This window comes from Nyctibius grandis, chromosome 6 (genome assembly GCF_013368605.1).
Source record: "Nyctibius grandis isolate bNycGra1 chromosome 6, bNycGra1.pri, whole genome shotgun sequence".
NCBI lineage: Eukaryota > Metazoa > Chordata > Aves > Nyctibiiformes > Nyctibiidae > Nyctibius > Nyctibius grandis.
The window spans coordinates 73,460,519-73,484,793 of record NC_090663.1 but is presented as its reverse complement, the minus strand read 5'-3'; the positions used below and the strand labels follow the sequence as shown (position 1 = coordinate 73,484,793).

At 41.3% G+C, this 24,275-nt stretch overlaps 1 protein-coding gene across 3 annotated transcripts; it reads left to right on the top strand.

The window, feature by feature from the left end:
• The first annotated feature begins 8,345 nt into the window (after nt 1–8,345).
• Nucleotides 8,346–24,033, top strand: ZNF330 (zinc finger protein 330). Of its 3 annotated transcripts, none has more exons than XM_068403450.1 (10): nt 8,346–8,520; nt 13,017–13,146; nt 13,423–13,442; nt 13,560–13,630; nt 16,363–16,442; nt 17,727–17,853; nt 18,610–18,714; nt 21,296–21,342; nt 22,501–22,618; nt 23,291–24,033. In XM_068403450.1, the coding sequence occupies exons 2-10, from the start codon at nt 13,027–13,029 to the stop codon at nt 23,566–23,568; spliced, it is 966 nt and encodes a 321-aa protein (XP_068259551.1). In that variant the 5' UTR covers nt 8,346–8,520; nt 13,017–13,026; the 3' UTR covers nt 23,569–24,033. The 3 variants fall into 3 exon arrangements, with proteins under 3 accessions (XP_068259551.1, XP_068259549.1, XP_068259552.1); XM_068403448.1 differs by having other exon boundaries at nt 8,346–8,574; XM_068403451.1 differs by lacking the exons at nt 8,346–8,520; nt 13,560–13,630 and having other exon boundaries at nt 13,054–13,146.
• The last annotated feature ends 242 nt before the right edge of the window (nt 24,034–24,275 follow it).

Sequence of the window (24,275 nt, the reverse complement as noted above, 5' to 3'; positions counted from 1 at the left end):
GGTCTGAGCTCTCTGAAACTAATTAGATTTAAAATGAACTGACCAGTGACAAAAATACCACTATGCAAACACACTCCACCAGGCAGCCACTTGAAAAAAAAACAAATGGAAGTAACATTTTACTTAGCTGGGTAATGATACAAATGGAAATGCTCTGGAAACATACTGGCTGCCAGGGGCATCCCATCCATCCTCCAGCCCAAATCTGTTACACAACTGGCTTTTGTAGGATGCCTGGAAGGTCTTCAAGCTCAGAGTGGGTCAGACCAAGAGGAGCTGGCAGTGATCAAAAGTTGTTGCTATCGAACTTCACTCATCATCATGCAAATAGCAAATTCATAGCCTCAAGGCCCTATTCTTTGTAGACAAACATTTAACCTCATATAAAATGCATAGCCACATCCTAGCTGCAGATGGCATCAGACTGTCCAGTGGCATGACAGCAGCAAGAAATAGAATAAAACAAACAACTCCTCAAACACCTTGATGATACTTCCAATGACCCATCAGACACGCACTCAATGCGGAGACTGCACATCTACAATGAGTTAGAGAGAACTCCATCTTGTCACAAAGAACTATAACCTAGTGAAAATTAGCAAAGAAACCAGACGCCAGCCCAGGATGCTGTTTTCAGAAACTGCTTGCTTTTTTCTTGTCTGTCTTTTGGAGTTTTACCTTAGGTACATCAGTGTTGCAGTTTTCCACCAGTGTCTTAAATAATACATAAACACAATAAAATAATTGAAACACTCTTCAATTCCCCCTTATACTCCGTCAAAAAGGCTTTTGCTCTGCTTTTTAACACCACCTCACTTGGAACACTTATTATAAGATTAAAATGTATTTCCTAATACATCACCTGTTGATAAGCTTTAGCTCAGAGTAGGACTACAGATTCATCACTCCACAATAAATATAAATAAGGAGTTTAGTGAACATGTGAGCACGTGACTATTTACAGTGACACTTCAATAACTCTAAACGTACAGGTACTTGAGAAGCAATAGAACTGTTATTACAACTTTGTACTATAAATGAAATCTAACAAATAAAATACAAATGAGAATGAATAGAAACTATTGTCAGAATATCAACTAACAGGAGTGGAACATAACCAAATGGGTTTTCTAAATCAATCAGAATGTTGAGGACTGATGTCCATGCCTAGAAATGGTTCCAAGTCTTGTTATTCATAGTGCCATAAGCATATGATTTGACACTTGATGACCTGCATTCAAACATCTTATTTGTAATACAGGTATTACATCATCTACAATATTAAGTTCAGTATGTGATGAATTGCTGCATGATACTATTATAAACACTGTGTGTAATTCTGTTCTTTATCCACAGTGCTTCTCAAAAACATGGTGAGGGCAAATAAGAAGGGAGCTTGTTAAGTTTGTGAAAGAGATGGTAAGAGAGAGCTCCCTGCAACATCAGGGAAGTGAACTGTTGATGCAAAAATTCTCTTTCAGTCCTCTGAACCAATAGCTAAACCACCCATGTCATATGCTGTAAAGCAAACAATCTGTCCTTCAGCTTTCATTAGCTGAATAAATTCAGTATTTAATTCAGCCAGCTCTCAGTACCACTGATATTAGTTTCACCTAAATGGAGCTATAATTAGACAGGAAAAACCATTCAGTTCATATTTGCATAAGATTTCTACAACCGAATTCTACTGAACAAGGAAAAGCCATAATTAAAGGAGGAAAATTGCTATCTAGATAAGAAGTGACACAAAAGAGGAACATGTCACACAGCTCGATAACTGAGGAAAAACATGGAACAGCTGAAATGCTGAATTTGTTAGCACAGATATTTCAGGAAAAATATTGCAAACAAACACTCTGCCTCAGCTAGGCCATCATCCAACCGCCACTGAAGTCAAAAGGATCCTCCTATTCAGGATCTTTGCAGGGAGAGTTGTTAAGCCTGGGAAAAGGTTGCCCGGAGCAGTTGTGCAATCTCCATCCTTGGCAACATTTAAGATTCAGCTAGACAAGACCCTGGCCAACCTTATCCGATGTGGAAATTTTCAGCAGGAGACTTGGCTAGGTGACCTCCAGAGGTCCCTTCCAATCTAATTCATTGTGTTATTTTAATAATATCCATTCTAAATTACAAGAAAGTTCCTTGTCGTCAGTGTATGAGGCTCCAGCACAGCTCTTCCATTACTTAACCACTCTCAATATTTTTTTTCTGTATACCAGTCATAATTCCCTTTGCTGCAGCTTGTGATTGTTGCCCCTCATGCTTTCACTGTGTACCCTCGAGAAGAGTCTGGCTCTATCTTCTCTATAAATTCCCTTTAGGTCCTTCAAGACAGCAATTAGATCTTTTCAGCCTTCCCTTCTCCAGATTAAACAACCTCAGCTCTCTTCATACATCACACAACTGCAGCCCTTGAACGTCATCACTCTCCCACTGTTATGTCTCTTGCACCATGTGGCCCCAGGCTGTAAAGTTCCATATTCATTTGCTCTTGTGCCAGAACAGGCTTTTTGTTCACCCCTCTTACTTGGCACACTGATGGAAAACCCCCCTACCCTTTCATTTTGCCAGATACAGCACATCTTTCTAGCCTCCTCCTATGTGACGGGCTTCTTGGTTTCCTGATCACTTTGGCAAAATTTCCTTCCAGCTGGCTGTATGAATTCTTTACCCTGATCAAGGATAAACAGGTATTAACTGGTCATAGAGGGACTTGCGGGAAGTCTACAGGAACTTCAGCCCCTCTTTCTCCTTCCTCTCTACTTTAGCATCCCCCAGTGTAACACACCTCTTAACTCATGCGGTACAGCTACAGCTGTGCAGCCCCCATTTTAGATCAGGGCTGAACTCAGGTAACTGTGCCAAGTATTCTAGATAATGTCTTGTGAGATCTTTTTGATACCACTATCTCTTCCCTCACCCTGTTGGAAACACCACCTTCAGTATACCCTAGAACCTTACTCTCTTTGGCATGCACAGCTGGTAGGCACCCTGGGCAGGTTTCATGGCACCTAGCATTGGCTGTCTGAAAAAAGTGATCATCCTGTCCTGGGAGAGATGGTTGACCTCCTTCAGGTGCCAGTCTCTCTCTGTTGATTAGAGGGAGAGGCTGGACAACAAGCTCAGATCCATGAGCTCATCATTACACAGCTGAATTTAGGTGAGTTAATCTCATATCCTGTGACCAATTAAAACATTCATGTCTTTCATTTTCCTCTGTCACTTCCACCTGACAAGCCTCCAGCACTGCGAGAGAAATTCTTGTCATCAGTCATCTGCTGCCTGACCTTCATTTTTTGTTTTACTTTTTCCATTTCTGTCACACAGGTGCTCCTCTTTATTTCTATCAGGTATCTCCCTCTTCTTCACACACAAAGCCTCCCAGTGTCACATACGCAGCAAATTTAGCACTATGTGCCAGCCTTTTGATGGGGTCAGAGGGAAGAGAAACAAGATCATTTACGACATTACAATCTCATCATGGAAAACCAATACTAATAACTTGCTACCAGCCAACAAGTTCTTTTTCCATTACAAATAATTATTGCTTACCCCTTTTGTTAGAAAATGAGTAACTGATTAGTCTTGCGCTATCCCCTCACCTCAGCAATCTTAATTAACATATGACAATTAACGTATGATACCACATTAAATGCATTACAGAAATCCCAGCATTAGCTTTACTGCATGTCTTTCATCTTAAAAAACAAAACAAAAAAGCCCCAACAAACTACCATGATAAAATGCTGTTCGGTTCTTTGTTGAAGTCATGGAAGGAATGTGAAAATACACAACTTGAATATCACAGGAAAGATTAATAGAATTTAATAAAGAAGTTGACAACTGAGTGGGCTCCCTGAAACAGGTCTCTAATAACTTAACAGCAAATTATCTCTTTTTCTTTTATGCTGCTTTTCTTTTCCCTTTTGATACATTTCACAAACATTGACCAGACAAAATAACCATTTAGAAATTTCTTGGGGAATAATTTTCTAGGGCTAAGATTAACGATTGTAAGTATCAGTTATAATAGCGGGGGAAAGAAAACACGCACACACAAAAAAAATCTTCCCAACACCTAATTCAAGAAGACCTATTTTAAATTATTATATTTGAACATGCCAATTCAGTAGACATCAGTAAAGATTTTTGCCTCAAGTTCTTTTCTTTGTTTCCCTTTTCTTTACGTAGTTAAATCAGCAAGGATAAATGTCTACAGACAAAATTATCTCACATCAAACAAATATCGACATGACTTTTAAGGTCAGTTGCTGCAGGGACAGGATTTAAAAACAAATTAAATTTGATGTATGCCGTTTCAAAGGTCAGTTAGAAAGGTATATGCTGCACCCATTTTACAATGCAACCCCCAGGGACGCAAACATATTGAATGCTGCAAGGAGACATTGCAATAATGAAGATAATTATGGTAATAAGTAGGTAAGTAATAGGGGCTTAATTAGATCAGAACAAGCATGTTATTTAGAGAAATAGAAATCGCAGTGTATTAAACTAAAAGTAAATTACAACAATTCAGGTTAGTATTCATTTCAAGTTGATAGTTACCACGCTTTATTGTATCTTTAAAGGGAGTGAGATATGGGAGCAAAAGGCAGTAAAAATGTGTCATTGTCATCCAGCACAGTCCAGTGTCACTGTGTATGAAGGTCCTATCTCTCCCAGAATATTGCCTTTCTGACAGAGGCTGTGCACACACTTAATTTCCTGATTTTCCTTTCTGATCTCAATAATGCTCAATACTAGAAATGAGATAGCATGAATCCTTTCTTTTTACTTGAGTATCTTAAGGAATAAAAAGTGTCCATCCCCAAAACGTGCCCTCACTGGAAAGGAAGAATTTCTATGCGATAAGCAGACGAAGGAGTAAGCAGAGCAATTCTGAAGATGATTAGTGTTTACACGAGCTGGTACACTGTGCTGCAGTGGTACTACTCAGCTTTGTCACTGGAAAAAGCAAGCCTCACCTTCCCTCAGACAACTGTTCCCAACGCCTCTTCTCACTGAATTATTCCCGTTTAAAATATTTATGAATTTACTGCCTTAGAAATGTGTATCTGACCAGCAGTCAGTATGTAATCCATAGTTCTACTGCTCTGCCCTGCCACATGACTCCAAAATGTGAACGAAAAAGGGAGCAAGGTGGAAAGAGATTGCCCAAAACATCATTGTTCTGCAACCTGGAGATCAGTTTATTTTGGAGGGATTCTGATTTATTAGCATCCTGTGGCCCTTTGCATAGGTGAAACTAACTTTACATGCATGGTGGTGTAGCAGAGTAAAACAGGAGTGAGAAACAATGCATGCTGCAGGGTATGCCTTTAACCTGTAAATACCAACTGAAGATGGCTGTGCTGTCATTGCATCACCTAGTTTACAAGAGTGACTTTCACTGCCAGTTCTCTCTAGTGTACAGCTTTTGCTCTGCAGGTAGCACAGCTTAGGGTTAAGACAGTCACCAATATTTGTGCTGTCATGCAAGCTCTTGACTAGCCAAATACCTTTGTCAGGCGATGTAGGGAGGCCCTCACAGAGTCTTGTCCTGTTTTCTCAGCTAGACAGTGGCCATTAAGCAAAAACATGACAGTTCCGATTCTCTGTAAGGTAACATGGAACGATGATAGTTCAGAGACACACATGCTGCCCTTCCATGGCTCTTCTTACAAAGGTCACTGCAAACACCTTTAAAAACGAGGGTGACTCTCACTACTTTCTGCACGTATTTTTGAAAGAACAGTAGTCTGCAATAGTTCCCCAGAGAGCAGTCCAGTATTGCTCATGGAAAATATGTAAGCTCTAAATTGGCTATTCTCATCTAATTTTTTTTTTTAATTCACTTGTATCACAGCCTTAGGCCACTTTACTGGTTCTGAAAATAAGAGATTTTACTGTTCATGAGTGAAGTGACTAACTCCTGCCATCTAGAGGGTGGTTTCTGGAACATAATCGAGGCAGATACAGTTCCACAGGATAAAATAAAACAACTGCTTAAAAGCCATTTAAGTGAGACTAAGATAAAAATCTTAGTGTCTACCTGCCTCCTTGGGGTTTTTCTAGATTTTTCCCTCTTTGTCACTCATGTGTTTGTTCATGTAAAAATGCCCATTCAAATGACAGGACAATTGTCACATCTATGGATGTATATGAGTTTGTTCTTTAACAGCTCCATTCATTCCTGAAAGGACATTAGCTGACCGAGACAATTATTCTAAAACAGAAAATAGAGGAAGTATAGATTAAAACTTTGTCTGTATTGCTTCCCAATGCTATATCACTTATTGTCATTGTGTTCTTGCATTTATGGCTGCCTAAAACAGACTAGAATGGTTGCAACCAGAATACAAGAATATTAATGATTAATGGCATTCTTTAAGAAACGTGAGAATGACACAAATAAAAGCTCTAAGGTCTCACAAAAGATCATATTTTCTACTTAAGTTATTAGTTAAATAGCATGTAGCCATGGCTACTGACAATAGTTAAAAATTACTTCTCCACACACTTTCTTACAAAGGAGAAATGTCCAATTAAGTGAACATCATGAATTTTTTGTCTTAAACAATAATGCTATTTTCTGTGTGTCCCACTTACCTGGTGTGAAGATTACATCCTGAAGGAAAAGCATGACAAGCAAACAATTTGTTGCCGGAGATACAATGCCGGCCTCACAAAAGTTTTCTAGGCAATATGCACAAGAGCAATAAATATGCTTGTAGGAAGAACTTTTGATATTAAAATGAATCAAAGGCATCCTTACGTTTCTACTTGTGTTGTATGCCCTTTACGAGGAGTTGAGCAAGGGCTCATTGTACATACAAAGAAAAGGGGGCAGCAAGTCCATACAGCTGTCTTCACCACATACTTCATACCCCTTCACACCTTATGTAGTATCTTTCATGCATGCCAACCAAACCAAGCTCTAGAGCTCGCAGCTCTTGCAGAACTCAAGAGAGCACCACTAGGTTACAGATGTCTAGGTGGCTGAGTTGGGAATTGAGCAGAAATCCCCGAGAAACAGGCTGAACTCTCCTGAAAGGCGTCGATCTGTGACAAAGTATGACTTGCATAACCTCAGGCAAGACAGAGCTGTGAACAAGTTTTTTTTTATAGTACGGATATTATTTCCCTTTTTAAGCTACACTGTATTCCCACCATTAAGATTAGAAAATACTTTATTCTGAAAACAGATGGAGTCACCGATGAAAGATTTCAGAAGTAACTTTTCAGGTGCCAATCAATTATAATCACAACTAATTGTTGCAATTACTATGACCTAACGTTTGGTCTTCGTCAAGTCAAAGTTGCAGGGGCAATCACCACAAAAGCAAACAAAAGTTGAGGATGGAACAACCACCGAACAGTAACATCCATGCAAACAGCTTATAAAAACTTTATCAATGATTTCCCAACCACAGTGAAACCCACAGCACACTTTTTACAAGGGCGTGTAGTGATAGGACGAGGGGTAATGGTTTTAAACTGAGAGAGGGTAGATTAAGATTAGATATTAGGAAGAAATTTTTGACTATGAGGGTGGTGAGACACTGGCACAGGTTACCCAGAGAAGTTGTGGCTGCCCCCTCCCTGGCAGTGTTTAAGGCCAGGCTGGATGGGGCTTTGAGCAACCTGGTCTAGTGGAAGGTGTCCCTGCCCATGGCAGGGGGGTTGGAACTAGATGATCTTTAAGGTCCCTTCCAACCCAAACCGTTCTGTGATTCTATGACTTAAAGTGAGGAGAAAGATTATGTTAATTAGGACCCCCAAATTAAAACCAAAAGAGTTTTTCTTTTTTTTTAATTCTCTTCAGGACACAGATATTCATGTGGAGATTAGTTTTGGCTTTTTTTTTTTAATCCAAGAAGATGCAAGTTCATGCAAATGCAGTTTGCGTTATAACACCAAGTGCTCAGCAGTACACAAGATGCAGGGGCTAACTACTCCTGCTTAAGAGCGCTGCCTTTGGTATCCACATATTTACCATTTTTTATGATGTCTCCTTCCAAAACTCTGGCAACGCCTTTCCCTGCAGTGTGGAAATCGTGCCCTTTCTCGGTTCCCAACCACTCGATGTCCAACGCGCAGACACTGCAGTTCTGTGAGGAGAAAGCGCAACATTTGCTATTTTTGCCCCTAGTTGCTCTCCCTAACCCCTGCCAGACAGAGCCCCGGGCCTCCCCGAGGCCCCATTTGTCCTTACTTCTCCTCCAGCTCCCCTACCCAGCACGCCGGGCCGTGCCGGGCCGTGCCTCCCAGGCCGCCCCCTCGTCCCCGGCCGCCTGCAGGGCGTGCGGCGCTTCCCGCCCTCAGGGCAAGGCCTGATGGAGCCGCCCGCGGAACCTTCCCGCCGCGCCGCGCGGGGCCGGCCGGGCAGCGCACCGCGCCGCACCGCCCCCCTTCCGCCTTCCGCATCGCCGCTGGAGCCGGGTGGGCGCGGCGAGGGGCGCTGAGGGGGCGGCGGGCCCGGCCCGGCCCGGCGGGTTCCCCGTCGGAGCAAGCGAAGCGGTGAGTGACCTCCCCAGAGATCAGTGCCGGGACATACGGAGCGCGGCCATCCAGGTTGGAAACGTGTTGCGACACGGCTTGGGGGGGGGGGGGGGGGGGGCGGAGGGCTAGGTAAAACCACTAAAAATAAGGTAAAATGCTGAAAAATCGCAATATGTGTGTGTGTATGAATGTGTGTTTTTCGAAAAGCCAGCCTGCTGCTGGCGTGGCACGTAACGGCCTTAAATCCGGTCGTGAGAGCGCGTCGGCCTCTCGCTCGGCAGCCGTCACCGGCGGGGTCAGCTGTTACCGGCGGGGTCAGCTGTTACCGGCGGGCAGAAAGCGGCCCCCCGGGGGACGAGGAGTGTTTCCCGAGGAGGGAATCGGTCGGAGACGGGCCCGAGGAAACCTCGGCACGTCTGGGCCCTGATCGGCGCAGCAGGCCGCAGGCCCTGCGGTCAAAGAGTACCGTCAGCCACCTTGTTACTAAAAGGTGGAGTAAGTCATTGAAATCACAGAAAAATATTTAATTATTAGATGGAATCGTGGACGGGAGTGACCTAAGCATGAAACACTGCTAATACAGATTTTTTTAAAAAATATTGTAATCTTGTATAATGCTTGCAAAGTGGTAAAACAGATTTTGTTGAATTCTGAGCAGTATCGGATACTACCCAGCAAGTTTACCATGATTCCTCTTTTGATGAATATGCATAAGCCAGAAGCTCTTTGGTGGTCAAGTACAAGAAGTCTTGAAATGCAGAAAGCCTCTTTTGGGTGTTAGTATTTCTGTGGTGTGACAAGAGTAACCCGACAGTCCCCCTGCCGCACGAATTAATAGCTTGTTACAGCTGTTCATTTGTGACAGCAGGGTGGTTGCTGTATCACATAAAACAAGATAATATGACACAAGGGAGTGTCATACTCTGCACAGAAGATCCAGAAATCTACTCATGCAGTCTGCTTTCCTGTCTGCTGCAAGCTTAGCGTGTGTCTTTGGGAGCTCATCAAGGACAATCTTCAAGAGGGGAAAAAAAAATGGCATAGGCACACTACAGCCGTGGCAGAATTCAGATGCCAGACATTGTTTATGTATTTTACGTAGCACAACCATCAGGTAAAACACACAAGCAGGCTTTGGAGCTGTGGTGGAAGCTCTGCTGTCCTTGCCTGAGTTTACCTGAGCAAATAATGCAGCACCTGAGGAACAGTAAGTGAAACTTAAAAAACAAAACACACAGTGCTGGGGACCCAGCATGCACACAACACATTTTAGGACTTTTCCGTTGAACTGCTGCTCACCTCACACACAGCCTCCCGATATCTGAACTCTGTGCTTTCTGTACCACAGTATCAGCCATTAAGCTGGAGAGTCACGCTTGCTTCTGCTGCTGCTCTGACCCAGTCACTTTGGAGCACTTTGCTCCTGAGTAGAAAACTTCAAATGGAGAAAAACCCCTTATGCAGAACTGCTCCCAGCTGGGGAGCTCGGATAATCTGTAGGGCAGCAGGGTCATACCTTCTGGGGCTGAGGAGGGAACTGGGCATGGACCTACTGTGGCTTGGGGCAGTTTCTCTTACAACAGCATCACAGATGAAAAGGGGGGTGCTAGAATGGCAGTAAGGCTCTGCCTTCAGCAAAAAGACTCTGTTTAAGCAAAAGGTTCACACAGTCTTTCCAGCAGGTAGATCTTAAGTGAGTATCTCACTGTAGGCATTTCCTTGATAATTGAACCTGTTGTTTTAGGTCCCCCAGAGGCACTTTTCTTTCCCTTGCACCCTGCAGGGGAGCTGGACTGCAGTCAGATTCCACCGGGTCTTTCCTGTCTGAGCATTTGGTAACAGTGTTGTGGTGCCTAAATACATTTTTGAGTCAACCATCAACCTCAGATTACAGAAACGTTCCCAAAAGTGGAAGTAGAACATACTGCAGAGGCATTTTAAGTGCTGATTAGGGCTTTTAAAAGGTGTGATACTCCAATTTGGAAGGAATTGCAGGTAAACAAAGTTTTTAGTATCATAATTTCTGGCATCATAATACTATTAAGCTCTAGTCACAAAATTAAAAGACGGTAAATTCCCTAAAAATTTAGAACTCAGGGCAAAGACAACAAACATCTTAAGTGGAAGCTCAAAGGGAAAGAGTAACAGAATATTGATCTATAGGATGTCGTTATTTATTGGATGGTGTTTGAAAGCCTGGATTGACTTGATAGCTCTGTTAAAAAGACCTGACGTTGCAGTTTTGTTGTTATTTAGTTTAGTGCAACTTTCTAAAAACTACCATCTTAAAGATTTCTCATAATCTCTGTCCTCAGTAGTCACAGAGAGTGTTTTTCATGAAAACATTTTGTCATTTTGGTGCTTTCAATGATGAGGTAATGTGAAGAAGTCAAAGTGTAAATACTAACCGTTATATTCTGTTGTCAAATCAGCATTCAAGCAGTTTGAAAATTAGCATGCAACCTCATATTGGACTGCCAATGTCAGAAATGTCATGCTCTAGAATAATGACAGTTGCCAGCAGGCAGCTCAGCATTATGATTTTGAGTACAAAATATGACACTAATACAATTTAAACACGGTGCAAAATGCTGCAGGGTGGGAAAACCGATTTATGTGTGCTATCAAAACCAAATTTTAGTATTTGGTCAGGACAATATATTTCTTTGTTTGGGAAAGTTAGGATTGTTGGGTTTATTTTACAAGACCTATTGAATGAAGATACTATTTTTTCTTCCAAGTTTAAGCTGCTACAATTCACTGCTTGTGGATGCTACAGCTCTCCTTACAAATGCCAGCATGCATGTCTACATGTCTGCTTGGAGTTAGGTCTGAGGCTGGGGAGAGCATGTACCTCCCATTTCCTCAGGCCAGTGGCCCCGGTAGCCACCCATAGACCTACTGGAATCGTCAGAACCTTGCCTGGGAAGAGCTGTCCCATCATGTGGGCTGATTTCTGCCAAGCCCCACATCTCTAGTGATTCAAGTTCCATAAGTGGAGATTGAGATTTTCAGATGACACTTGGGTCTCAGTTATCAATTGTTTGAAAATATATTTCTGCAGTTTTAGAAATCAGAGGCAGAGCAAGGAGCACTGTATCTACAAGAACCATGGGTTAGTTGTACAGTGCAATTTATGTTGGTGCAACTTGCTAGAGAGGCCAGATTTTCAAAACAGAGGCACTGTGGTGAGGTACCAAAAAAGAGCTAAACACTTCCAAAAATTCATCCATCTTGTCATCTGCAGGGAAGTATGGTTTGGGAGCTACAGCACAAAGAAGTGTGTCCACCTGGGTTGTAGACTTGGGAGTGGTTTTTTGGAACTATGTTCAATAAGGCAATTTTTTTTTGTCAGTGGAGAGGTCCTTGCCTCTTACTTAGCTGCTTTCTTATTCCCATGCTTGCTAAGCAAATACCCCTGCTGCCCCTTTCACTGTTTTACCCCATCAGATTATGCTAATCTAGGCCTTGGGGGATGCTTGTTTGTTTGGGTTTTTCGGTTTTGTTTTTAACCTGGTTTAGAATGTGACACCAACAACAATTGCAGCAGCAGAAATGAGGGGGTGATAAAGATGGAGCATAAGGAAGGGTGTCTATCTTGAGTGCTGACAAGAGAAATTCTAGCATCAGGCCACACCTTTAGTCTCTCAGTTGTCCATTTCATGAAGTCAGGATACTACTTGCCTAATTTATTATAAACCCAGAGTAAACTAAGCATATGAACTGCACAGTTCATTGTAGAGATGATGAGAGAGCAGTGGCCTGATTGATTGCCTGATGGTCTCACCACTGCATTGATTCCCTCCTAGAGTGTTAAAATAGACACATGCGTTGAACCAGATGGAATTAGTGTAAACCCTTCTTGGGAAACAGTGGCGTCTTCAGAGCAATGCATGCTCATCTCTTCATTATTGCTAATGTGCTCGAATGATAAATAAGCAGTACAAACAACCCTTTGTCATAGCCCTTAAATCTATATAATGACATTTTGTTTTCTAAGCCTTCATGAAGTGTGAAATTTGCGTTTTTGCAGTACACCACGATTCGCTTACCTGAAGAATGCTTTTTAACTGATTGAAGTAGTTAGTGAGCATGAGAAGAGAGAGGAGTGAAAGAGAAAATGAGCTGAATATTGTCCTTATTAAATGGACACAGCAAACCAAAACCAGAGAGGCTCATCACAAACCTACAAAATGTAGTAGTTGTGTTTTGTTTGTTTGTTTGTTTTTAAGGCAAAACACTTCAAAGATAGTTAAGTGCAAAGTTTAAGATAGGAAAGCCCTTTCCAGATCACAAGATGCTTCATGGTTCATCACATGACTCTTCCTAAGGGACGGGCCTCTTATTCTACGTTTGAAAATAAACTTTCAGAAAAGGAAATGAAGGGAGATGAAGCACAGTTAACATGGGAACTCCAAGATCCAGTTTTAGTGCTCGATGTGTCATATGTATCCATGTATTTACATACATAGTTTTGTGTGCATTCATTACATACCTATTTTTTCCCCCTACAGATAGTGAAAAATGCCTAAAAAGAAGACTGGTGCTCGTAAGAAAGCTGAGAACCGTCGTGAACGTGAAAAGCAGATAAGGGCTTCAAGAGCCAACATCGATTTAGCCAAACATCCTTGTAATGCTTCAATGGTAAAATAACCTAAAGTATTTTATCTTACAATACTTGATTTTAAGTTATGTAAAGCCAGCAATAATACATTGACTGTATTTTATGCCACTAGAATGTCATTCTTCCTACCATCTGTCCTTTATACTTAAGGTTACATTTGCATCAGAGGTGTAATACTTGAATAAAAAGTTTGGTTCCTAATCAGAACTTAATTCAGAGTCCCTGTGGTGTCTGTAAATTTTATATATTTTACCTAGAATAAAAATAAGTATCATTATTTTATTTCTTTTCCTTAGGAATGCGATAAGTGCCAAAGGTAAGTATTTTTCCTCTTCTAAAACTAGTAGTTTAATATTAATTGGTTTCAAACATTTTACAGGTCTTTTTTTAATGCTTGCTTGCTTTTTTTTTCCCCCTCCCTTCATGTGCCTAGACGACAGAAGAATAGAGCTTTTTGCTACTTCTGTAACTCTGTTCAAAAATTACCCATTTGTGCACAATGTGGTAAGTAGCAATAATGAATGCAAACATGCCATCCTCAGTCCCATTCGTGGTGTTAAACTCTCAGCAGTTAGAGTACCTTCGTCTTAAAGTACCTTTGTGATTTTTGGAGCAGGTTCTTTTAAATCTGCTGTGCATATCCCTCCTTGACAAGAGATCTTACTTGATCATGCACTAACATGTATGCCTCTGTCCCCCGGACATTTGCAGGTTTGGGTCATGTCTTCAGTATTTGAACTTCAGAAGAATTTGTCTCACTGCCTTTTAGGATTGAGAACATCTGAGTGACCATTTCCCTAGATTGACTGTGTGGAATATTGTTTCCTAACAACAGCACAGTTAAAAACGCTCTGCCTGCCAGCAAGGTGCCAATAAATACTGCTTTTTAGGGATGATATCATTTCTGATCAGTTTAGTATCAATTAAAGCAACAGTATGTTTTTCACCTTGCATGGTTTTGTAATGTAATATGCTGCTCATGTTATTTATATGTGCTAGAGGGCTGATGCTTTGAAATCAGAAGAGAAGGACTCCTAGTGACAGAACTTGGCTCTGAATCAGGCTAACAAGCCCCCCCCCTTTTTTTTTTAAACAGCTGCTTGCTTGCAGGGGATGTTGGTAATTGTTTCATACTTCGAGGTGAATTTTGTTTTTTAGTAACAACCACAAAATTATATTATATGAGACCCAGGGTTTTCCAAGACAAAGACCAGTAGAGCTGTTTGGTGCTTAAGCAAGTGTTGGGGACAGCCCCTATAAACCAACAGCATCTTTCTTAGAGAAGTCCTTGAGGGATGGGAGCAAGGTAGCTGTAGCAGTGCTCCAGACCCAGTAATACCCCCACCACCTCACATTGCACAGCTCAGCCCACCACTGGTCCTTCCTCACTGGTTTTGTCAACTCGAATGGGTTTGCAGGGAGCACCCTTTTGCTGGTTTCTCTAAGCAGGCAATAATAGACACACCAAAGGGGTCTGTGGCAGGGCAGCTTGAGTCAGTGATAAAACTCCACTGCAGTAGCCTGGGCTAGCTACAAGCTTTTTTTGCTGGTATAACTGCATATAGAGTGTAGATCTCTCTGGTAGAGCTATTTATGTCAGAGGCAAGGAGGAGGGGAATGTTGTCACCCTAACTGTTTGCTTGTGTCAGAATGACTTTCAAGTGGAGACTGTGGCTTTTTCTCCCACCCAAACCCTGCATTTAAAAGGAATTATTTTGTCTAGGAAGTAATCTCTTATATGGTTTTAAAAAAGAAAACAAAACAACAATAACAACCACCAAAAAAACAAGTATCCAAGTACCTGTAAGTAATTCAATCACAGAATCAAACAGGTTGGAAGAGACCTCAGGGATCATCGAGTCCAACTGTTGCCCTGACAGCACCCTGTCAACTAGACCATGGCACTAAGTGCCATGTCCAGACTTTTCTTAAACACATCCAGAGATGGTGACTCCACCACCTCCGTGGGCAGCCCATTCCAATGTCTAATGACCCTTTCTGAAAAGAAATTCTTCCTAATGTCCAACCTGAACCTCCCCTGGCGAAGCTTGAGGCTGTGTCCTCTTGTCCTATCGCTAGTTGCCCGGGAAAAGAGGCCAACTCCCACTTCACTACAACCTCCCTTCAGGTAGTTGTAGACTACAATAAGGTCACCTCGGAGCCTCCTCTTCTCTAGGCTAAACAACCCCAGCTCCCTCAGCCGTTCCTCGTAGGTCAGACCCTCCAGACCCTTCACCAGCTTGGTCGCCCTCCTCTGGACTCGCTCCAACACCTCAACATCTTTCTTGAAGTGCGGGGCCCAGAACTGGACACAGTACTCAAGGTGCGGCCTCACCAGTGCCGAGTAGAGAGGGACAATCACTTCCCTAGACCGGCTGGCTACACTATTCCTAATAGAGGCCAGGATGCCATTGGCCTTCTTGGCCACCTGGGCACACTGCTGGCTCATGTTTAGCCGGCTGTCGATCAGCACCCCCAGGTCTCTTTCCACCGGGCCGCTTTCTAACCACTCTTCCCCCAGCCTGTAGCGCTGCATGGGGTTGTTGTGGCCGAAGTGTAAGACCTGGCACTTGTTCTTCTTGAACCTCATGCCGTTGGTCTCGGCCCATCTATCTAACCTGTCCAGATCCCTCTGTAGGGCCTTCCTACCCTCCAGCAGATCGACACTCCCACCCAGCTTGGTGTCATCTGCAAATTTGCTGAGGGTGCACTCAATCCCTACGTCTAGATCATCTATAAAGATATTGAACAGCACCGGCCCCAGAACTGAGCCCTGGGGAACACCGCTAGTGACCGTATATCAGGTGCACATGTATTTTTTTTCAGGGGACCTCAGCCTTGCTCAGAGCACATGCTGCTTTTATGGTGGCAGAACTAGCAGCAGTTTTAAATGCAACTTTTTAAGATGTCATTGCTTGACTTTCACCTTCATTTTGTTCTTTGGTTTGTTTTGCCATTTGAAATTCTTGCCAATGCCTCAAAACATACAGCAAGACAACCCATTGCCTCATTATCTTGGAGCTGGGGCAAGAGATTTTGGCTGAAAACAGACAATAATTTGATTGAAGGGAGATGTGAGGGTGGGTTGCAGACATTTGTTTGCATTATTTTTACCTAGATTTACAATTAAGTACAGGCATTTGGTTGGAGTACTGCTCTTAAGTGAACATTCATTCTAAATTTTTTTTTTTTTTATATAATTTTCTTCTGGTTGCTTGCCTTTTTTTTAAAAACAGGAAAAACCAAATGCATGATGAAGTCTTCAGACTGTGTAATAAAACATGCTGGTGTGTACAGTACTGGACTAGCAATGGTGGTAAGTATACAAAATCACAGCCTTTTTTGTACTATGAGGTTATTCTGTGCAAATCTTTCTGAAAAAAAGATAAAACAATTGAATGATAGCACGTACCATGCCAAGATTTTTTTCCCCCATCTTACCATCACAAACTCATTTTTCCCTTATACCAGAAACCCAAATTTTGCATTTTTAGATTCAACTCCTGCAAACTCTGACACGTCCTGGATGCTAACAGTTCTGTGTTAGTGGCAGGCCCTAAGCACATGCATTAACAGCACTGGGGCTTACACGCCCTGTAGCCAGTTTCCAGACTCCATTAAAATCTAGGATAATTCTGTAGAAACCAGTGGGCTTTTGTTGTTGCCTTCTCAGTATTGCAGAGACCATCAGTATCACAGAGGAATCTGGTCTATGGCATTAGGGGGGAGTTCTATTTAAAGAAAAAAAAAAAATTTTTATTCTTAGAAGGACAAGTTAGTTACTCTGTTCTGGAAAGCAAGGTATGACATGTCATAGCCTCTGGATTAAACGGTGTATGGACTAAACCTCTGTCCCATTTCTGCTTCCAGCTTGCAGTCAGCTTTTCTCAGTAACACAGCTGGCCTTTCCAGTCTGAAGTTCTTAAACTCATTCCATGTGTTCACTGATGCAATATTTTAATCAACAATTAATTTGGATTCACCATTGTTTTCTTAGTTTTGTGTGCATGTAATGCACACAGTAGTTTGTTTCATATGGGCCAAGGAGGCTTCTCTTAAATGCTACAATTAAGGGATAGTTGATGTGTAGATCTTGCAGTTTAACCAAAATCAAGATTAAAGAGTCTGACTTATTTCTAATGAGTTATTTGATCTTTGCTGTCTGTGGAGCTTGTGTTCTAATATAGCATGGTTTAAAATCTGAGTGAGTGATTTCAGCTCTAAGAATCTAGTGGCATTTTTCAGGTCTTTTTTGAAATTGCATTTTTGCCAGAACATTATCATCATTTATGGGTCTCAGGTTTCAGCTGAAGGACACAATTTTCATGCATAAGATTTAAGATAAGAAATGTAAAAAAAAAAAACAGAAAAGAAGAAAACCAAGTTATTTTGCATTATATTTAATCCTGCAGAAGTGAATGTCAAACAAGATGAACTGTGGAGCAGCTTGATAGGAATACAGATGCAGCTCATGCTCTCTTGCTCAGCTGGAATGAACCCACTGAGAGAATGGCTACTTGGATACATTCAGGGTTATGGAATAAGAGTCTCTCTCTAGGTATTGCAGAAGTCCCAAGATGATATCTTTCTGTAATTGCAGGGTGCAATCTGTGATTTCTGTGAAGCTTGGGTGTGTCACGGGAGGAAGTGTCTCAGCACGCACGCGTGTACCTGCCCTCTCGCAGATGCAGAATGCATTGAGTGCGAAAGAAGTGTCTGGGACCATGGTAGGTTGCTCACACTTAAAAATAAGAAAATCTAAACAATACTTTTCTCCTCATATTGCTTAAGTTATTGTACCTATATTCTAACATAGCATTTTTAATCTTCACTGATTAGTCCTTGCAGTATGTTTGTTCAAAGCAAGGCATTGTCCGCATTTTAAAAATGGACCTTATGCAGTAGGGAATGTAAGTGACCTGCTTACGAGCATACAGTGCTCAACTCAGGGGTGGTTATGTCATCTCAAGTATTAACTGTCCTATCAGCTGAGTGCTTAACATAATTTAGCACTGCATCAGATTCTCAACACAATTTTCTGCCATTCCCACTCCATTCATCTGCGCTAGTACAGGTATTTGGATTCCCAGTTGTTTAGCAAACCCTACTGATCTCCATTTGTGGAATCCTTTAAAGTGTTTATTTCAAGTGTGCATCAGAGATGAGGGGGTGGGATGGAAGGAGACTGGATGAGAGAGAATGTGATCTGGTTTAGGAAAAATACTTAATGCCATAGTCAAACTAAAATGAAGAAAAGGAATAAAACTAATACTTGCTTTATATTTATGCTGTCCTGTATTGTAGGATACATGGTATTTTTCAGTGTAATAATGGATGGCAGTGTCTAATTTAGGACTTTGTTAAAGCATTTGTGACAGAAGGGAGAACTGGTCTTCAGTCAAAACTACTGCCTAAATTGTTTTCAGAGCAAAACTTGATGCCTATGCCCATTGCTGATTATTTTGCCTTGATAAATCTTTTAGGGGGCAGAATATTCGCCTGCTCTTTTTGCCACAATTTCCTCTGTGAAGATGATCAGTTTGAACATCAAGCCAGCTGCCAAGTTTTGGAAGCAGAGACATTTAAATGTAAGTTAAGTTATTCATAGTCCCTTTCGCCACAGCTAAACAGACTCTCCAATTGCTTTGTCAGTGCTCCAGAATACTCTCCGTCACCTTTTCCAAATAGCTTTTGCCACCGCTGAAGGAAAGGGCCTCTGTTTCTTATGTGCTTGCTCTTGATATCCAGTTATCTAGACTAGAGCTTTTGTCTCTGACCTTCCTCTGTGCCAGATTGTACATGGCAGTTGTTTCCCTGCCTGGCTCTTGCAGGTCTCCTGTGGGAAGTTGCCTTTGCAGGAGCCAGCAGTCTCTAAAGTTGCAGTGTTGGCAGTGGCCAGGACTGCAGCAAAACTGCTGGAGATGCTGCTTTTTTACTCCCCAAAGCTCCGCAGGCAAGAAGGAGCTTCTCTTCCACTCTTCTGCCTATATGATGAGCTATTTCTAGATACCTGTTCCTCCTGGAAAACAGCTGCCCTAAGTAATACCACCTGTGTTAATGTGGCTAAACTATCCCAGGTTGCTGTGGATGGCCTGGGTGTTGGTGAAGGGTTAGTATCTGTTGATTCTGCAAAAGCAGCAAGTCCTGAGAAAGGCCACGCCTCAGGAAGCATTCATTGTCTGATGCAGTGAGACTGGGTGAGCATGGAAGGAAGTAACAAAAATAGTGTTCATCCAGAGCATGAACTCAGTGTTAGTTTCTTCACTGTCCAGTGGACTGTGGATGTATATGTCAATAATGTATCAAATGTTGATACATGTCCACTTTTACCAAGTAAAGAACAGGTAGCTGAAGACTTTATGTCCTTTTGAACTTCTAGTAATTGTGTGGACAAAACTGAAAGTGGTATTTGTAAGAGAACATGATGGCCATGCCTGACTTTCCTAGTCCACTACTCATCTGTGGCTGAAACAGAGAAACCTCAAGAGAATTTAAAAAAGAACCACACCACAAACAAACCAAGACTATGCACGTTTGAAATAACTAATCTTTTGTAGAAGTATTTCTTTTCTACCCACCCTTAACTACTGTTTGGTTTACCCCATGAGACAAGCGTTTGTCCCTTCCAAAACTTGTATGCATGTATTTTGACCATTTTCAATCCTTTTTATAGAAATCCAAGGTGCTCTTTATCATGTATGACTATTTTCTTCAGAACTGACTAATCTCTTGTCCTAATTGATTTCTCCCAGTTCAGAATATTTGTTGATTTCAGTGTTACAGTCTGTGTCTTTAGAAATCTCTTATCTCCTTTTCATCTCCCATCGTTTTTTTCCCAGCCAGCTATTTTCTAAGCCTTGATTAGCTTCCCTTGATGTATTCTGCCAGATTATCTTCCTGCATAGCAATACTGAAGCAGCGACAGCTGTTCCACAAGAATGTTTTTTCAGTCATTGTTGGAAGCTTAGTTCACAGATGTGATACCACACCCTGAATAGAGAAACTGCTTTTTTGAGGGTTTTCACTGCGTTCAGCGTTTCATGGCACAGTGCAGTCTTGGTAGAGAGGCAGGATTTTTGTCAGTGTGCAGTAACAAGATTATAAAACCTGAACTTTTACAGAATACATGAACTTTAAATGCAGTTATGCAATTGTAGTCTAAATCCCACTCTAGCTGTGAAAAAGGTTCTGTTACTTCCCACCGTTATCTGAGAGAAGTTTTTTACAGTGCAGATACTCCAGAAATGTTCAAATATATATGCATTAGCATTTCCAGTTCCATCTTTTAAACACATGACAGAGCGATAAATCCCATGGCTGTCCTGCTCATGTGGAGAACTCATGATATTTATTACTTCAGATTCAAAAACTTTGTTATCACAGGGGTAAGGCAAGGTGGAAGGGAACAGGTACTTGCACAGAGACTGATAAAATACATACTACTGCTTCTTGAGGAGTAACTATTCACCCAACTTCAAGTTACTGCCAGTTCCTGTGTGGTTGCCTTTACTGTGCTCCCTCTAGTGGGGTAAAGAAACCGATTTGAAGCTTCAAGACAAGTTAGATTTTGAGCACCGATTCTGCTCTTTACAGCTCATGTGCCAGTTACAGTTCTTTAACACAGTCAGACAGATTTTCCTATGAAGTTGTGTGCAATAAAGTACCTTTCCAGAGGACATGACACAAAATACAGAACAAAACTGTTCTAGGTTGGAAGTTTGCAAGCTTTGTGTACTAACATCTATTTAAATGAGATAAAGGTATTAAAGGCTGCCATGGCATTGTTTAAAGTGACTGTAAAATGCTAGCGCTCCTTCTTTTGACATTGTGAGAAAAGGAAAAGCAAGATGATCACTTAAAACCAAACTGGTCCTGAAACTTATGTTTTTAAAAGTTTAGAAACTCAATAAATAATTAAAAGTTTTTCCCCTCTGACTTTTGCTTTTTGTGAAATTACATTGTTGCAATGAGGCTTTGACTTGAAAAAAAATCTAGTAAAATGATACTGTATGGTAAAATGACTGATTCGTGTTGCAAAAGTGCATTTGTGCCAAGGAATTAAAAATAAATGCCTCAACTACATCATTACATACTTTTACAAGGTTTTAAAAACATCCCAGATCTGCAGTTTCCAAGTACTGAATTTTACATATTGATTTTCTCCAACAGGTGTATCCTGTAACAGGCTTGGGCAGCATTCATGCCTGCGTTGTAAGGTAAAAAGTAAAGACAGTTGCAAGTAGCTGTGATTTTAGACTTGTTCTCCTTAGCCTCCAAGGCTGGTATCAAGCCTTGTCATGTCTTCCTCTACATTATTAAAAAATATTCATACTTTTGCATTAGTTTCTGAAGCCTGAGGGCAGACTTATGAGGGACAAAAGGGATTTTATCTGTGCTTGCCTGTTAACCACAAGCCAGTGTTGTGCATCCCCATGCCAGGTGAGGTGAGCTTCACTTTGTCCAGCCCTCTGTGTTTAAATTGGGGCTGTACCATGTTGGAGCCTTTTCAGAAAAAAAACAAAACAAATCCTTGGTCTTGAACAGAATCCAAGGCTTTGGAATTGGTTTCGATCCAGCATAGAGCTACAAGTTGGTGTGGGTTTTGTTTTGTGTTTTCTTTGGTTTTTTTTTTGGTTTTTTTTTTTTTTTAAATAGTCAAGTGATGATCTGACCAGAAAACGGTGCAGCCTGGATCCAATAGAAATAATCTCCACAGCTAATCCTGTTTTACACATGCACAGGCTAATTTGTTGATGTCAGGCTTTTGGTTTTACACACTCAGAAGTAATTCTGTATAAAAAGTTCCATCTCCTTCCTTGTCAGCATTGCCCAGGTTTTTCCAGGTGCTGGTTCATTGCCTGCTCTTACTGTTCTTATGCCCCATATGTTTCCCTGCCATCTCCCATAGCATTTATTTCATATTCCAAATTGTTCCTTTCTCCAGGTATCTCCACTGGCACCCTGGTGCTCAACATGCAAAATCTCGATCTCTAGTTCTTGCCTTCCAGTCACTGCCTAGTTATGTTCTTCCATACATCTCTGACTATTTTAGTTAAGCTTGTCAGTGTAAACCCAAGTTTGTCAGGCTCCTTGTGGGCAGCACTATAATCCAGTCCTTGAGCATGTTACTTTCTCTACTTGTTTATTAGCACTTTTATCCAGCCTCTTCCCCACAAAGCCACAAAACTACGTTCAACACAAAAGTGGTTGCTCTGTGCACACACTCCAGTTCCACTGCAGACAGAGCTCATTAAATTTTAATTCCAGCCAGAAAATCCTGCTGCTGTTAGACACTTTTTTTGCTTGCTCCTTGCTGAAGAGTGTGCTTCTATGATTAACACATTTAGCCTTTTTATTCTCCTTTCACCCCACAGGCTTGTTTTTGTGATGATCATGTGCGAAGTAAGGTTTTCAAGCAGGAAAAAGGAAAAGAGCCTCCCTGCCCTAAATGTGGCCATGAAACTCAGCAGACAAAGGATCTGAGCATGTCAAGTAAGCCTTCTTCTCTAGCTAACAAGCTATAGAAGTACCATTGGTGACTACTTTTCTGTATAGGAACACTGAGTAAAGTCCAATTACTTTCAATTGTTTTGCAAAGCTTTGCTGCATTTGTTTTGGGAAAAACTTTGTGTTTCTTAGTTCTAGATTTGAGCAGTTTCTCATTCTTAATAATTAATTGATTCCAACACAGTGAAAGCTTTTGTTTGAGGTTTTAGTTATGGAAAAAATTGCAAAAATCACCACACTAAGCTTTTATTTCATCTATAAGAAGCTGGCTAATGAATTTCAAAGTGCAGTTTGATGACATGCATACAATCTACCTCAACCGCTCTTGAATAAATCACAATATGTATTGTGTTTGCAAAGCACATCCAATTACAGGTTTTCTTGGCTAGAATACCAAAGGTTTATCCTAAAACTTAAGTCGTACTGTGGGGGCAGTTATTATTCATACAAACTTGGCTGCAGGGGGACAGACTATGTGTAGCAGAAAGGTTCTGTCAGAGTAAGGATTAAATCTGAAAATGTCAGATTTAGAAAAAGGCTGTCTAACATTGCATGCTCTTTGCTGAGTAGTGAGAAAGGATGGAAAAGGAAGTGTCAGATGCTCTGCTGAAATTGCTGTTGAGGGGTGGGAACATGATGATTTTTCTCTGCCTGCAGCACGCTCTTTGAAGTTTGGCCGACAGACTGGAGGTGAAGATGCAGATGGAGCTTCTGGTTATGATGCCTACTGGAAGAGCCTCTCCTCCAGCAAAGCTGGAGATGCAGGTGACCGTGAGGATGAATATGATGAATATGAAGCAGAAGATGATGATGAAGATGACAATGATGAGGGAGGGAAGGATTCAGATACTGAGACCACAGATCTATTCAGCAATTTGAATTTAGGAAGGACCTATGCTAGTGGGTATGCACATTATGAGGAACCAGAAGATTAAGCTTAGTATGCTGGCAAGCTAAAGACACTTGGAAGGAGCCAAGCAATGCTTCACTTCACTTGTGTACGTGCCAGTAGGATAGCTCTATCAAGTACTTACATATCAAAGTTAGAGAGTAAAGAGTGTGGGACTTCTGCAGTAACTCCAAGCAAGATTTTTTTTTTTTTTTTTTTGTATAAACCAATATTGGGTTTGGAACTGGGGAAAAAACAGGAATATTTTTATTCCCCTAAGCAACAGAAGTGGTGTGGTCCTTGAGTTACTGAATATAATGGTTCAATGCCATTTTCCCATGTCAATACAGGAACACGGGAGGGCTGTGCAACTTGTTTCCATTTGCTCATCAGAAATTAAGTTATTTTTTACAATAATGTTGTTAACTGATTCCATAAAATTAATGTAGTAGTGGGTTGGTGACTGCATTTTTTTTTGGTCTGCACAATAAAAGTCAACTGCATTCTCTAATGAATTGTCATAAATATTGATCTCCCTTGAACGGTTAGAAAGCAGTGTGTGTACAAAGTGTAAATTGACACTAAAATAACATCCTTGGTTTTGTAGGTAAGGCAGATCAATGTAGTTCTCTGTGTACTTGAACATTACCTTTCCAGCATTTTTAGTATTAGATATTAATCAGTGGGGCTATATGCAGTCATTACAAGTGCACCCCAGATAATCAAAAATTTTATTGCAATGAAAACGTTGAT